This window comes from Hippocampus bargibanti, linkage group LG01, assembly GCF_051943395.1.
Source record: "Hippocampus bargibanti isolate YZ-2025 linkage group LG01, ASM5194339v1, whole genome shotgun sequence".
Lineage (NCBI taxonomy): Eukaryota > Metazoa > Chordata > Actinopteri > Syngnathiformes > Syngnathidae > Hippocampus > Hippocampus bargibanti.
This window is the reverse complement of record NC_142734.1, coordinates 28,583,792-28,597,695: the sequence shown is the minus strand read 5'-3', so window position 1 is coordinate 28,597,695 and position 13,904 is coordinate 28,583,792. Positions and strand designations below refer to the sequence as shown.

The following is a 13,904-nucleotide window of genomic DNA, read 5'->3' as shown; positions in this document are numbered from 1 at the left end:
TTCCACCGCATATAACTATATTTTACCTTTTAAGACTCGCGCTGAATATTCCGGAAGTCTTGTTTTTTAGTTAGTGACGAGTCCTCACCCTACGTCACTGAAGGAACGCCCCTGACCGAAAAAAGGACACATTGTAGCGGTGCTTCCATCACGTCAATGCATTTTGCTGTTCTTGGCTGCTCTGAAAACTTCGTGTAGCACCAAAAAAGAGGCAGAAGAGGGTGACAAAGCTCCATGTTAATCAGCTCCATGTTAATCAGCCTGTGGAAACGGGCTGATTAATTCCTTACAGGAGCTTTGTCGCCATTTTCTGCCTCTTTTTGTGCTACATTTCCCACCCCCAGATACCTCAAAATGGCATGGAATAAATTCACCTGCTCTTGAGTGATGGACAAGTGAAGCTTCGTGAAGCACTTGTGATAATTTTTGACTCCTTTCGATGGAACTCTTGCTTCAGACGTTTCCTTATAAATTAAATTCTTTAATCGATTGCAAACATGAATGCTTTCTTCTTCAGAACTATTTGAATCATATTCATAATTGGATGAATAACAATAAAGCCTCTTCTCCGAATCTGAAGCCATTGTTTTGATTCTCCAGCAAGGCAAGACGTCTTGGGGTGATGTCACGAACAAGGGGGCATGACCTTCTGAACCTGGCCACTTCCTGGTTCATTTTTTTGCAGATTTTGGACACTAAGTCATTTTTATTGGTGTTTTGCATTTGACTAAAAATATCATACTGCGTGTTTTGGGTATTTTCGATGCTATAAAATGTTTTTCTGATGTCAGTTAAGAAACAAAAAAGTGACGTCGGTTGTCCTTTAAGCATCCATTTAGCTAAATTTTCATGCTATGTTTCCCAAAATTAGTTAGTATGGAAGCTCACGGGGTCTTTAGATTAAAGAAATAAATGGAGGAGAATAATGTTGGTTAACACTCTGATTACAGCGTCAACTACTGTAAATCTGGATGACATTGAGGCAATGTGCTGGGACGCTTTTTAAGTTGCCCCGATCTTCTAACAGAGCCTCGCTTGACGGATGCGCTATTACTTTTTCTGTCCATACTTGGGGATTTAATCCCCTTGCAGAAAAAAATGCAATATTTCAAAAAATGATCCTAAGAAAATGAGCGGTTCATCCTTAATAAACCTGTCATTTAGTTTGACTATCTGGAAAATTAAAATGCTGATGCAATGACACACCGCATTGTTAATCATTGTTGAAAAATCTCCTTTTCGCCCCCCCATAACCCCCCTCCAGACGACATCCGGTGAGGACGTCAGGGATTTTGCCAAGGTCCTGAAGAACAAATTCAGAACAAAGCGCTACTTTACCAAACACCCTCGTATGGGATATCTACCTGTCCAGACCATCCTGGAAGGTGACAACATGGAAACGTGAGTCTCCTCCATTGTGACTTAATCTATTAGTCAAATTTTCTAATTTCTGTGCAGTTTCTGACAGGCGCTTACAAATGAAATTTATTATTATAATACATATGCATAATAATGTATTTAATTAATTGGATTGGATTTACCTTTATTAGTCTCGCAGTGGAGACATTTGCATTTCGCAGCAGCAAAGTTATGAAAGGAATGAAAGAAGAAAAACAAAATACATGAGCTGCTGGAAAGGCAGGCACTCTCGCAGCACCATCTATCAGCGCCTTTCAAGACTCTCAAGGACACTTTACAATCATCAGGAGAATGTTACAGTACCTCAGTAAAGCAGACCTGGTTCAGCATACTCGTGGTTCAATACTCACCTGCTCTCGAGTGATGGACAAGTGAAGCTTTGTGAAGCACTTGTGATAATTTTTTTACTCCTTTCGATGGAACTCTTGCTTCAGACATTTCCTTTGCACAGTACCTGCATTTTTAAACCATGAGCATAATTTGGAGGAATAAAAAAATATGCTTCATGAAGTGCTTAATGAAGCTTCGTTTTCCCATCACTTCTCCTCTCCTATTACTCACCTTTCTGGATTTAATGTTTTTATTTTTTGAAGAAATTTGATGGTTTAAAAACTGTTGACCTTTTTCTCACCACAATGCATTTTAATGGATGTTAATTGTACACGGAGTTTTTGTGATTTCTGGCCTGGTTGCTGTTTCCTACAGAGGACCTGCTTTTCACTTGGGATAAGAGCGTATGCCAACGTCGTATTTTACAGCTTGCGATGAGCTATAGAATCTGCTAAACCTTTTTGTGTTGAAAAATCCCCGAGTTCACAAGGAAATGCCTCCGTCCGGCGAGAGCTTTATTCCTTGAAAGAGTTCAAAGCCTGAAATAATCTTGCGAGAAAATTAGATTTCTCCCAGGATATACTCCCTCTTTTAGACTCTTTTAAGGCGGCTTTGAATTCACCGGATATAAACCTGTGTGGGCTTCTCCTTTCTGTGGTCACGCGGGCTGGATTTTTTAGAAAAGAATCATATTTCACTCCTTTCACGACCTCCAATTTTTTGGTCTTTTAGACTTGTGTCACGCATAGCGGTTGATCAGCCATGTGTTTTCCCACATTCATCAAACAGGTCGTCTAGGAACTATGTGGATGCCTGTAGTTACTGGTGGTTCACCTTTGAGTAGTCCAATAGACACGATGTGTTAATGAAGTGTATGGGGTGGGGGCACTTTTTAGTAGTGGTGGCCGAGTGAAGCTTCATTGTCTAAGTTTTTGACTCCTCTATAGGGCACAATTGGTTTAAGATGCGGAGGACTTGTAATACATTTCCATTTTTAACCTTTATATAGAACCGCCATCTCGGGATGTCAAAAAGTATCACGGGTGTTTCATGAAGCTTTGCCAACATTACTGTGTGAAGCTTCTCCTTTCTCACGAGCGATTTGAAACAGTCATTCATGCCTTTGTCATTTCCTGGGTGGATGACTGGAATGTACTTAACTTTAGAGTCAGTCCCCCATGAAGTGTCTCCAGTTGGTCCATAATACTGCTGCTTGCCTCTTGACTGGTACCCTGAAGAGGGATGAGATAACTTATACTCTGCCCTTTCATTTCACTAGCTCTCAAGGCATTTTTGAGTCTTTTTTAAGATTCTATCATTTGTTTTTGAATCTTGAAAATCACCCGTAATGCAAAAGCAACGGATCATTTTCCATTGTCGGTCCCTTTCTTCCGAATGACCTTCAGCCAAATGTTTGCTAAACGTCGCTGCCCATCTTTGCAACACATCTAAAAAAAAATCTCATTTTTATTGTACATGGGTGTCTTTTGAATGAAAATTTCTTCTGTCTTCATTCTTAATGTTATTAATTGCGTATTGCTGTGTGGATTCTTATTGCTCCACATATAGCGCTTTGTTTGTGCTCTCAAAATACACTTGGGTTGAGTTAAGTGTCCCCACGGCTGGTTATAGGATCGCAAAGCTATTATCCAGAAGAAAAAGACACCATACAAATTCCACCTTTTCATCCCACAAAATACTGTCAACCTAATTTCATCTCTTTTCTTTTTTGTCTGAGGAGCCTGCCAACATTTTGATGAAGTATGACTTTAAAGTAATTGAAAGCAGATGGTGACGCACCCACAGTGTAATTAAAATTGCATTGTCGTTTACGTCTTATAAAAATGACCATCATCAAACCTGCAACTAAAGAGGTTTTCGATGAGCGGGAGGGAGGGAGTGTCTGTTTAAACAGCCGTCCGCGATGACGTTGACATGACTTGAATTTGTATGTGAGAGTCTGTAGCCTCGATCATGAACTGACTTTCTTGCAATATTAAACTCATCATTCCCGTAAAAATGTGCATGAAAAGCACATCTCAGTCATGAATATGTACGTTGGGGATATTCCACTTTTGTATTCCTGATTCATTCTTGCAATCACATCTCTGTCCGTTAAACTACAGTTTCAATGCAGCTGATGGGTTTGTTTTTCAGTGTGCTCCCATCATGCCTTGCTGGACATGCTCTTGCACCGCCACCTGTCATCTCATCTTTTTGACTTGTTTTTCTTCTGTGTTGCAGCCCTATCACACTGATCAACTTCTGGCCTGTGGACCACGCGTAAGTACCTGTTCTGGGTTTGAACCTGCCGCGAAAAATAGATCCGCTTGGTCAGTGTTTCCTGGGGAATACTGAGCATCATTTAAAGAATCCGAAAAAGGAAACAAAAAGTAAACATGTTAACGCCACAGTGTGTAGTTATGGGCAAGTGACGCTTCATGACACACTTGACTTCTCTAGATGGCACTCTTGCTTTAAAAATAGAGTGGGTTTTTGCACTAATCTTCATCTTTAAACCAAGAGCACCATCTGAGATAGTCAATAAATATCTCAAGTGCTTCATGAAGCTTTGTTTTCCTATCACTACTTGAAGCTGCTCGCGAGATTTGAGTAGAAGCCACTGCACCCTACTCACATCTCTTCGCCAAGAAATCCCCTTAGCTATGCTAAAGTAGCTACGCCAAGGCAGCTACGCTAAGACAGCTATGCCCAAACAGCTGCGCGAAGGCAGATATGCTAAGGAAATTACATTATTAGCGTAGCTTTCCCGTGACGGAGTGCAATATTATCAACAATGATTTGTTACCAGTTCGACATTATGTTTTTGGCGGGGAATGTGCAATCAGTTAAGAGAGCCGATCGATTTACCTGATTACCCTTTGGAAACAGTCACTCTAGCGCCACCAACAAACTACAATCATCTCACACTGTACTAACTGGGACTTCTCCATCTCAATTTGTTGTGATAAAAGGTCGTTTTTAGCAGAATCTTAATTTTTCAAGGACAAAAACACATGCTGCATCCTGGTTCAAGTCCTCCCAGAAAGCCAAGTCTTATTTTGCGCTGCGTCATGTCGAGAATGCTCTCCTGTGAGCCCCTGCAGCGTATGGATACATGACTCTCCCGTCTTTTCTGTTTTTAATTTTTTTCCGGCAGGCCCGGCACATCCCCTCAGCTCTCGCATGACGACACACACACACGGATCGAGCACTACGCCAACCGGTAACACACACACACACACACACACACACACACACACACACACACACACACACACACACAGAAATCTCTGCGGCGTGCATCCTTGTGTGTCTTGCACAAAATGGCTCCTCCGGAGAGCTCTCCGAGACCCAGAAACATGTTGATTGATGTGGTTTGGAATCATCATCATTTTGGAGAAATAATGAAGTGCTGCGTACTTGTTCCTATGAGGCGGAGGGGGGGGGGGGGGGGCAACGCCTCCCTCTCCCCTCCCCCTTACCCCATCCCACCTCCATAACCCACATGGGATGAGCTGCCCTGATTCTTCTCTGACGCAATGCTTGTCCAAATTGCAGCCCGCATCGTTTGACTTTGTGAATCTAAAAGTACTGCTAAGGCACGTTTGAATGAGGTTTTCGAAAATACCTTAAACAGAGCAATAGACGTCGCAATAGTTGTGTATCAAGTAAATACAGTAAAGTCTCGTTATATCGATATTCTCGGGAGTCTGAAAAATATCGATATAACCGGGACTATCGATATATCCGACCCTGCGCGCATGTAATTTTCTCCTTGCGTTCATAGAAATAGTATCGATATAACCGGGACTATCGATATATCCGATAACGAGACTTTACTGTAGTAGTGGTGGACGAGTGCATCTTCATGAAGTACCTTTGATATTTTTCACTCCTCCAGATGGTGCTAATATGAGGTTTAGTGCAAAGAAAATGTCTTAAAATCCACTGCATCTTTAAACCAAGAGTGCCATCTGGAGGAATCAAAAACGATCACAAGTGCTTCATGAAGCTTCACTGTAGTGTGCCTGATGCATGAAAAACAACTCCAAAATAGCCCATTCATTGAAGGAGCTCCTTCATAATCCGGTATGCCTTTTAGTGTGGAAAATATGGTATTGAATATGAAAAAAGAAAACAAATGTGTTGATGACATTTGATGACAAAGAACTTCATCTGACCTCACGTCATGGCTCTAGGCCTCCGTGAATGTAGAACCCCATCACTTCCTCTTCTCTGTACTTTATTATCATTTAAGAGTGACACCATTTTACACGGACTGCGAATCGATATGACTCATGACTCGAGAAGCTGCCATTGTGCCGCCATGATCGATTCATTCCAAGATGAAGACTCGGCCGCGGTGGTCAAGTAAGCTGCTTGCTTCCCGCTGGGTGTCGGCATGGGCTCTTTCAGCCCTGGTCAATACACCAAGTCAGACAAATCCATTTATATTGTTGTCAAGTTCTTAGCCTTCTAAAGAGCAAGCGAACACATGCCAACTGTCACCGACGCGATTCCTTTCGTACTGGCTTCACCGGATGCGATGAACTCATGGTGGTGATGGGAAAACAAAGCTTCCGGAAGCACTTGTGATTCATACATCTCTGTTATATTCAGTAGTGATGCGCAAGTGAAGCTTCATGAAGCACTTGTGATAGTTTTTGACTCCTCTAGATGACACTCTTGGTTTAAAGATGCTTTGTATTTTTAGGAAATTTCCTTTATAATTATTTAAAAAAAGAGCAAGCACAATCTGGAGTACTCAAAAAATATCACAAGTGCTTCATTAAGCTTCGTTCTAGATGTTTGAAGATGCAGTGGATTTTTATGACTTTTTCTGCACTAACCTTCACATTTAAACCAAGAGCACCATCTGGAGGAGTCAAAAATATCTAGTGCTTCATGAAGCTTCCTTTTTCCCATCACAAACAAATAGCTTTTAGTACGGTGACAATTGAATCACTTTGTAGTTTTGGATCGCAGCGGGATCTTTTACGTCTGACCAAACCAAAACCAGAATCGACTTTTATTTATTTATTTTTGTTAATTTATTTGTTTAATCTCTTCTGATAAATTGTATATATTTTGAGCCCGAGGCGATGCTAAAGAGCCACCTTTTTTCAGTATGTTGTGATTATGAAGGGACACGTTATAAAATCCAAGTTAAAGGTCAAGTTTGCAACTGACTGCTTTGTTTCTTCCACAGGTTAGCAGAAATGGAGAACCGTAATGGCTCTTATCTGAATGACAGTATCTCACCCAATGAAAGCATGTGAGAAACACTTTGTTTGCTTTGTTCTTGATTTTTGTCATCGCCCACGGATTGGCTGGCTGCGCTTCCTCCCATCTCAGTTGCTTTGCAACAATGGCCCATTTCAGCCTTTTTATGCTTTGCATGATCCCCCAATGCATTTTGGCATATGAGCATATTCGTGTTGATTTTCTTTGAAGTTACTGATAGTCTTTTACAATGTGCATTGAAAAGTATGAGCCAAAATCAATTCACATGACGTATGTCATTGTAATTTGCTTTCCTTACATTTGATGATGTTTTTTTTTTCTTCCCGACACCAGATCTGTCTCATTAATAGTGATGGGCCATTGAAGCTTCATGAAGCACTTGTGATAGATTTTGACTCCTCTAGATGGCCCTCTTGGTTTTGTAATGTATTGGATTCTCTACGCTAACCTTTATTTTTAAATTAAGAGCACCATCAGGCGTCAAAAAAAAGCACAGGTGCTTTATGAAGCTTTGTTTTCCCACCACGGCTCATTAGATCATTACTCTTCTCCATTTCCCCTTTAATGACCTATATTAACAAATTGGTGAGTTCAATTTGAACTTTGTCCCATCCCCTCAAGTGAAAAACTGGATTTTTTTCCCCTCCTCCCAACTCTACTCAGGGTATCTGAAAATGTTCCAACCAGTATGTGTTGGCAAAGTGATCTGCAATCTTCCAAATAGATTTGGGTTCCTCTTTTTTTCATGTTTTTATTTTTGTTTCTTTTTTGAGTCAAGCCCGGTTTAGCGCTTTGGCAATCGCTTTCTGGTCCTTTTTGTGTGATTGCTGCGCACGTTTGTTTGCAGTGATGACGAGCACATGTTGATCCAACACTACTGCCAGTCTCTGAACCAAGGCTCTCCCCTCAGCCAACCTCGCAGCCCGGCCCAGATTCTCATCTCCATGGAAACAGAAGAGAAAGGAGAGTTGGAGCGGGTCCTCAATGACCTGGAGCAGGAAAACAGGTCAGCGGGGGTCGCCTTTTGACCACGTGGACTTTTCCAAAAGGCCTTGGCTAGCAGCCGCCAGATACTCGTATCTCGCCTCGTCATCTCTCTGCATCTCTGTCAGGCCAAGTGATTGCAATCCCAGATGATTAATGTTGTCATGGTTTCCGCCTGGGTCGCAGGAAGCTGCAAGCTGAATATGATCGTCTGAGGAAGGCGCACGACAGGAAGGGGCTCTCGCCGCTACCGTCGCCTCCGGAAATGCTGCCGGTGTCGCCGCATCGCGCGCGCGACGCTGAGCTCATTGCCGAGGCCAAGCTGCTACGGCAGCACAAGGGCCGCCTGGAAGCCCGGATGCAGATCCTCGAGGACCACAACAAACAACTGGAATCTCAACTGCATCGACTGAGGCAGCTCCTGGAGCAGGTCGCTCATGCTCACACACGCATATACCGTGGTCCTAGTTAGCTAGCTAGCTCAATGCTAATTGTGGAAGGAACCATAGACTGGTGAACAAAGCAAATCTGTGAGTCTGTGTTGTAACCTTTGAAGTAATCAATGGATGTTTGAATACAAATGGTGCAGCAACACATGTAACCAGATACGATACATGTTTTATTTGTCCTCTGCAAGGAACAACTCCTATGACTGAGTCACCATAGCTCTCACAAGTCCAACTTCAACTCACACTAGTGGTTTTGTTTGTTTTTTGGTCTCAGACTTATTTAGGACCAGTTGCTTGGAAAAGAGGACACTTCAAAAAACCTGTACTTTGTTAAAGCAAGACTGCACTTTGCAATGTGTGTTTTTTACATTTGTGTCTTAACGTGCCTTTTTGTCAACAGACGGATTCTAAGGTGAACGGCACCGCTTTGTCCTCTCCGTCCACCTCGTCGCAGCGCTCCGACTCCTCGCTGCCTCAGCTGCGCATGGCCGCCAGCCAGACCACTGACACAATGGGTGAGCAGACGCACGCTACTGCTTACAGCTTTCTGTTTGCAGTACGCGCTAGATCCTCCGGGAAATTCTATTGTTTTGTCACTAAAATACTTTTGTAGCTTCATTTGTGGCCAAAGAATATTGTTTCGAATTGGTCTTGGAGCTGTATGGGATTCTCAAAACGCTCATGACGTTGCGGAGTAACATGTGCCGCCCGTTGTCAAGGGAGCTTGGTTCCAAACATTCTATTTTGATTCAAATGAAGAAACAGGAATACAATTCATGACCTTGGAGATCACCGTGGAGTACATTGTCATTTTTTTGGATCGTAAAGGATGTACTCTATTTTCTGCAATATAAGGTAGTAGTGATGGGAAAACGAAGCTTCATGAAGCACTTCCACATGGTGCTTTTGGTTTAAATGTGAATGTGAGTACAAAGAGCATGTCTTAAAAATTCACTGCATCTTTAAAGCATTAGTGCCGTGTAGAGGAGTTAAAAACTATCACAAGTGCTTCATGAAGCTTCACTTGCCCATCACGACTGTAACCCTTTCAGTGTGATGCATCTGATGCTGCTTTTTCCGATTATCGATTCATTTATCACTCAATTCACCGGAAGATGTCTTTGTTGAAAAAAATTATTGCTTGTTAAATAAATCGCTATCAAAATATGAAGCGGGAAAAAAATTCCACTTTGAATATTTTTCTAAATCGTCCAGTGCTATCGTTTGAAGATGTGCTATTATGCTTTTACCGCTGTTGGTAAAACGGCAAATCAAATGGGTACTTTCTATGTGCAAAATAAAAAAGAATAGTTAAATTACATGTGGACTCAAGTTTGCATGAGCTGAAAAAGTCCTGGTGTTTCAGGCGATGACGAACTGTCCATCCCTTCCCAAGACACAAGTGGACTAGAGGAAGTGATGGAACAGCTCAACAACTCCTTTCCTCATAGCCAAGGTAGAAGTCTGATCTTCTTGCTCACTTCCAGCGCTCGCTACAGTCTTGTCGAGCTTTCTCTTCAACTTTGACTCTCTTTGTCCTTTATGCGACTACTACTGATTTTCCTGCTTCATTCTCTTCCCTCTGTACTTTTTTCCTTTGGGTGGGCCAGGAGGAAGACGTGGAGCCCAATGAGAGGTTAGTCTTTCTTTCTCTTTTCACTGCCCTCTTTTGGTATTCTTTGTACAACAAGATTTAAATGATAAATATTGCACACATTATGAGGCTCTGCGTGGCTTGGGAAAATAAATTACAAGTGTCCCAAAAATGTAGTGGACTTTTGTTATAGTGTTGCTATAAAAATACAATTGAGATGAAACGTAGCGATGGGGAAAACGAAGCTTCATGAAGCACTTGTGATAGATTCCTCAAGGTGGTGCTCTTGATTTAAATATGAAGGTTAGTGCAAAGGAAATGTCTTAAAAATACACTGGCCAACTTTAAAGGACAACCGACATCACTTTTTTGTTTCCTAACTGACATCAGAAAAACGTTTTATTGCATCTAAAATACCCAAAACATGCAGGATGATATTTTTAGTCAAATGCAAAACACCAATAAAAATGACTTAAAGTGTCCAAAATCTGCAAAAAATTGAGCTGCGAATTGGGCATTTTCAGAAAATCCCGCTCCGAGTTCGTGACGTCAAAACAATGGCTTCAGATTAGGAGAATATGCTTTCCTGTTACACCTCCAGTTATGAATGAATATGATTCAAATAGTTCTGAAGAGGAAAACATACATGTTTGCAATCGATTAAATAATTTATTCCATGCCATTTTGAGGCAACATTGGGGGGAAATGTATCACCAAAAAATGAGGCAGAAAATGGCGACCAAGCTCCGTGTGAGGAATTAATCAGCCCGTGACCAAGCTCCATTCCTTACGCGGAGCTTGGTCACCCTCTTCTGACTCTTTTTGGTACAACATGACGTTTTCAGACCAAACAAGTACAGCAAAATATATTGACGTGATGGAAGGACTGCTACAATGTGTCCTTTTTTTCAGTCAGGGGCGTTCCTTCAGTGACGTAGGGTGAGAACTCGTCACCAACTCAAAGACAAGACTTCCGGAATATTCAGCGCGAGTCTTAAAACGTAAAATATAGCTATATGCGGTGGAATCTTTGTAAAATACGCTCATTAGAAGTCATTTGAAGCCATTTTACAAATTATGGACACAACTTGTCGGTTGTCCATCTGGAGTCAGAAAAAAACTATCACAAGTGCTTCATGAAGCTTCACTGGCCCATCACTATTTACCAGTGAGTCCAATTTGTGTTGAAAAATGGCCGATAACGGATCCAATGTTAGAAAACATTTCCACAAAAAAATTCATCACCATTTCAGGAGTCAAAATGTGGCTGCGGTTCCCTGTGCTGTCTTTCTTTGTGGAAACCTGGTCAAAATGGCTAACAAAGTGGAATAATTTGCAATCCATAGACCATGAAAAAAAAAGGTCCGTAAAAATCTAGTTCAAGCTCTACAGCATTTTTATTCAATCATTTTTAGTCAATTCCTCCAAACTCACAGGTGGTCGACCTTGAATTTTGAAATTCCTTTTCTTTTTATTGCTTCCAAATTGGTATTTCAAATCAGTTATGGTGATTGCCCCCCCCCCCCCCCCCCCCACACACACACCACCATCATGAGTGTGTTGACATTGTTTCCGCAACTCTCTCCCACTCGGCAGGTCCTAGCATCGGAAGTTTGTTCCACATGGCCGACGATCTGGGCCGCGCTATGGAATCACTGGTCAACGTCATGACAGAAGAGCCGTGCTCAATTAAGGCGCCGCCCTTCTGACAACCTCGCACACCACATCTTCCTATATCTTAGTCGCTAGAGCCGAATTGGAGACAGACTTTACAAATGGAATACAAATTGTCTATTTTTGTGAAGGATTGTGGTTACAGCAATGATGAGTTCAAGTCAAATCAAATAACTTGTACATTTAGTAGTTTCGTAAATGTCCCAAAGTTGTTTTATTGGGGAGGGAGATGTGATTTTTAAACTTCTATGCAATTGTATAAAAACAAAACAAATATTTGGGGGCAGGCAACAAAAAATACAATTAAGTGTTTGGTGTGGTAATACTGTATGTTTGCATCTTTGTAACTGGAAAATAAGCATTTCAGACATTTTTCATAAAAAAAGTGATTGTAATAATGAGGGTGTTTATTAAGAGGAAATCGTCTTCATATAACTACGTACAATAACGTTAAGGTAATGCGGGCATCCTGGAACTTTACAGTACGTGTGTGTGTGTGGGTGTGTTAGTGGTCCCAATGCAGTACCGTACTCACATTTTTGTCCTCCGTCATCCATTTTAACTCATTCACTGCCAGACAATGTGCAAAAAAATGTGTCCACTCCAGTGCCAGGTTTTTGTCATTTTCGCTCAAATTGTAGAACCCACAGAATATTGAATGAGGGAGGACTACATACATATTCAATGCAGCGTAAGAAACCTTAGACTCTCTTCTTTGATTAGAAAAAGAGTTAATTCCTAAGTTTTATGGGTCTGGCGGTATCTGAGCTTGAAATGGGGGGTGGTTGTACAAAACGAAAACTCTGCCCCCTTGCAGGACGAAAAAACATTGCCACAGGTCTGACCAGCACTTAATCGGCAACACAAGAAAAACCAAAACCCGAACAAATTTGGGAATGGCACTCAGTCATGCATTTCAGTTCCTGAATAAATTCTGGAATGGCAGTGAATGAGTTAAATAACCCTTTCAACATTTCATGTCCATTGCCAATAACTGATTTTGTCATTATTGGATGAAAAAAAAGTGAAAATGTGTATGTGATGGGCAAGAATCAGACACTGGATTATTTTGAAACATGTATTTGTTCATCTGTGGCAATTAATGTTGCCAATTGGCCGCCCAAACATATTTGGAAATTGCCATTTAGACTTGCTCAAAGTTTTTTTTGGGGGAAAGTTGTACTCCTTTTTCTTTTATTTGATGGCTTCATTTGTGTTTTGCTTGAGATTGTAAAAGAAATCAGACACTGGCACCGGCGTGTGAGACATTGAAGTTTTGTCACAGCTTAGTTTTCAAATTCAATCTCTTCCTGTCTTAAGTACTGTAAGCTTGTCTTTGTTTTTTTTCCCTCCCGTCGAGGCTGCTAACTACAACATAAGTGAAATTGATCACAAATTATTTAAGTTTTCAATACCAAGCTCTTCATAAGTCAAATACAGAAATTGTTGCTTTACTGTAGCCATGTCCTTTAATGGCGCTTGAAATGAGAATGTTTTGAATGCATTCACTACGTTTGTCTTCTCCGTCGAGGCACTTCATTACTTCACCAGCTACGACTACTAATGTCATACTTTGGACATGGAGTAACTTGATAGTTTCTGTGTACAGGTTATTAATTTTTATTGTGTCTACGTTTTTGTTTTGATGTTGTGGGGTTGTTACTAAGCATGCATGAGTGACGTTAAGAAATCCATCTGTAATCGATGAGTCATAAACACACATCCACATACACAGCAGCATGACCCAGCGTCATTTTTGTTGTTTTGATCAAGACACTGAATTGGTTTATCATTTCTAACATTGTGTGTGTGTGTGTGTGTGTGTGTGTGTGTGTGTGTGTGTGTGTGTGTGTGTGTGTGTGTGTGTGTGTGTGTGTGTGTGTGTGTGTGTGTGTGTGTGTCATTGTTACAACGCAATACTTCACAGCATATCAGACTCCTCCAAATCTATGCCTTACTACTACTACTGTATTATGAAACGAAATGCTTTACTGTACATCAATAAAGCACGCAGTTACGTTGATTTGACTTGTTTTTAATCTGTTACGCTTTTGTTTTGACATACACTTCAGCGTGTCTGTTTGTGTAAGCTCCCCAGTCGTACAGGAGTGGTCCATCGATGAAAAGGTTTCTTCAGCCGTCATCTGTACTTCTTTGAAGGTGTCTGACGTTTCGCTTCTTATCCAAGATGCTTCTTCAGCAAACTA

The 13,904-nt window shown here is 41.3% G+C and overlaps 1 protein-coding gene across 1 annotated transcript in view; it reads left to right on the top strand.

Moving 5' to 3' along the window:
- The window catches only part of dmd (dystrophin), a 119,250-nt gene extending 105,530 nt beyond the window's left edge, over positions 1-13,720 (top strand). Inside the window, exons 75-83 of the mRNA XM_089008406.1 lie at positions 1,265-1,401; positions 3,994-4,032; positions 4,910-4,975; positions 6,962-7,027; positions 7,844-8,002; positions 8,167-8,410; positions 8,830-8,944; positions 9,796-9,885; positions 11,620-13,720. Coding sequence (XP_088864532.1) covers positions 1,265-1,401; positions 3,994-4,032; positions 4,910-4,975; positions 6,962-7,027; positions 7,844-8,002; positions 8,167-8,410; positions 8,830-8,944; positions 9,796-9,885; positions 11,620-11,732 — 1,029 coding nt within the window. The 3' untranslated portion in view covers positions 11,733-13,720. The remainder of the gene's footprint in view (positions 1-1,264; positions 1,402-3,993; positions 4,033-4,909; positions 4,976-6,961; positions 7,028-7,843; positions 8,003-8,166; positions 8,411-8,829; positions 8,945-9,795; positions 9,886-11,619) is intronic.
- The last annotated feature ends 184 nt before the right edge of the window (positions 13,721-13,904 follow it).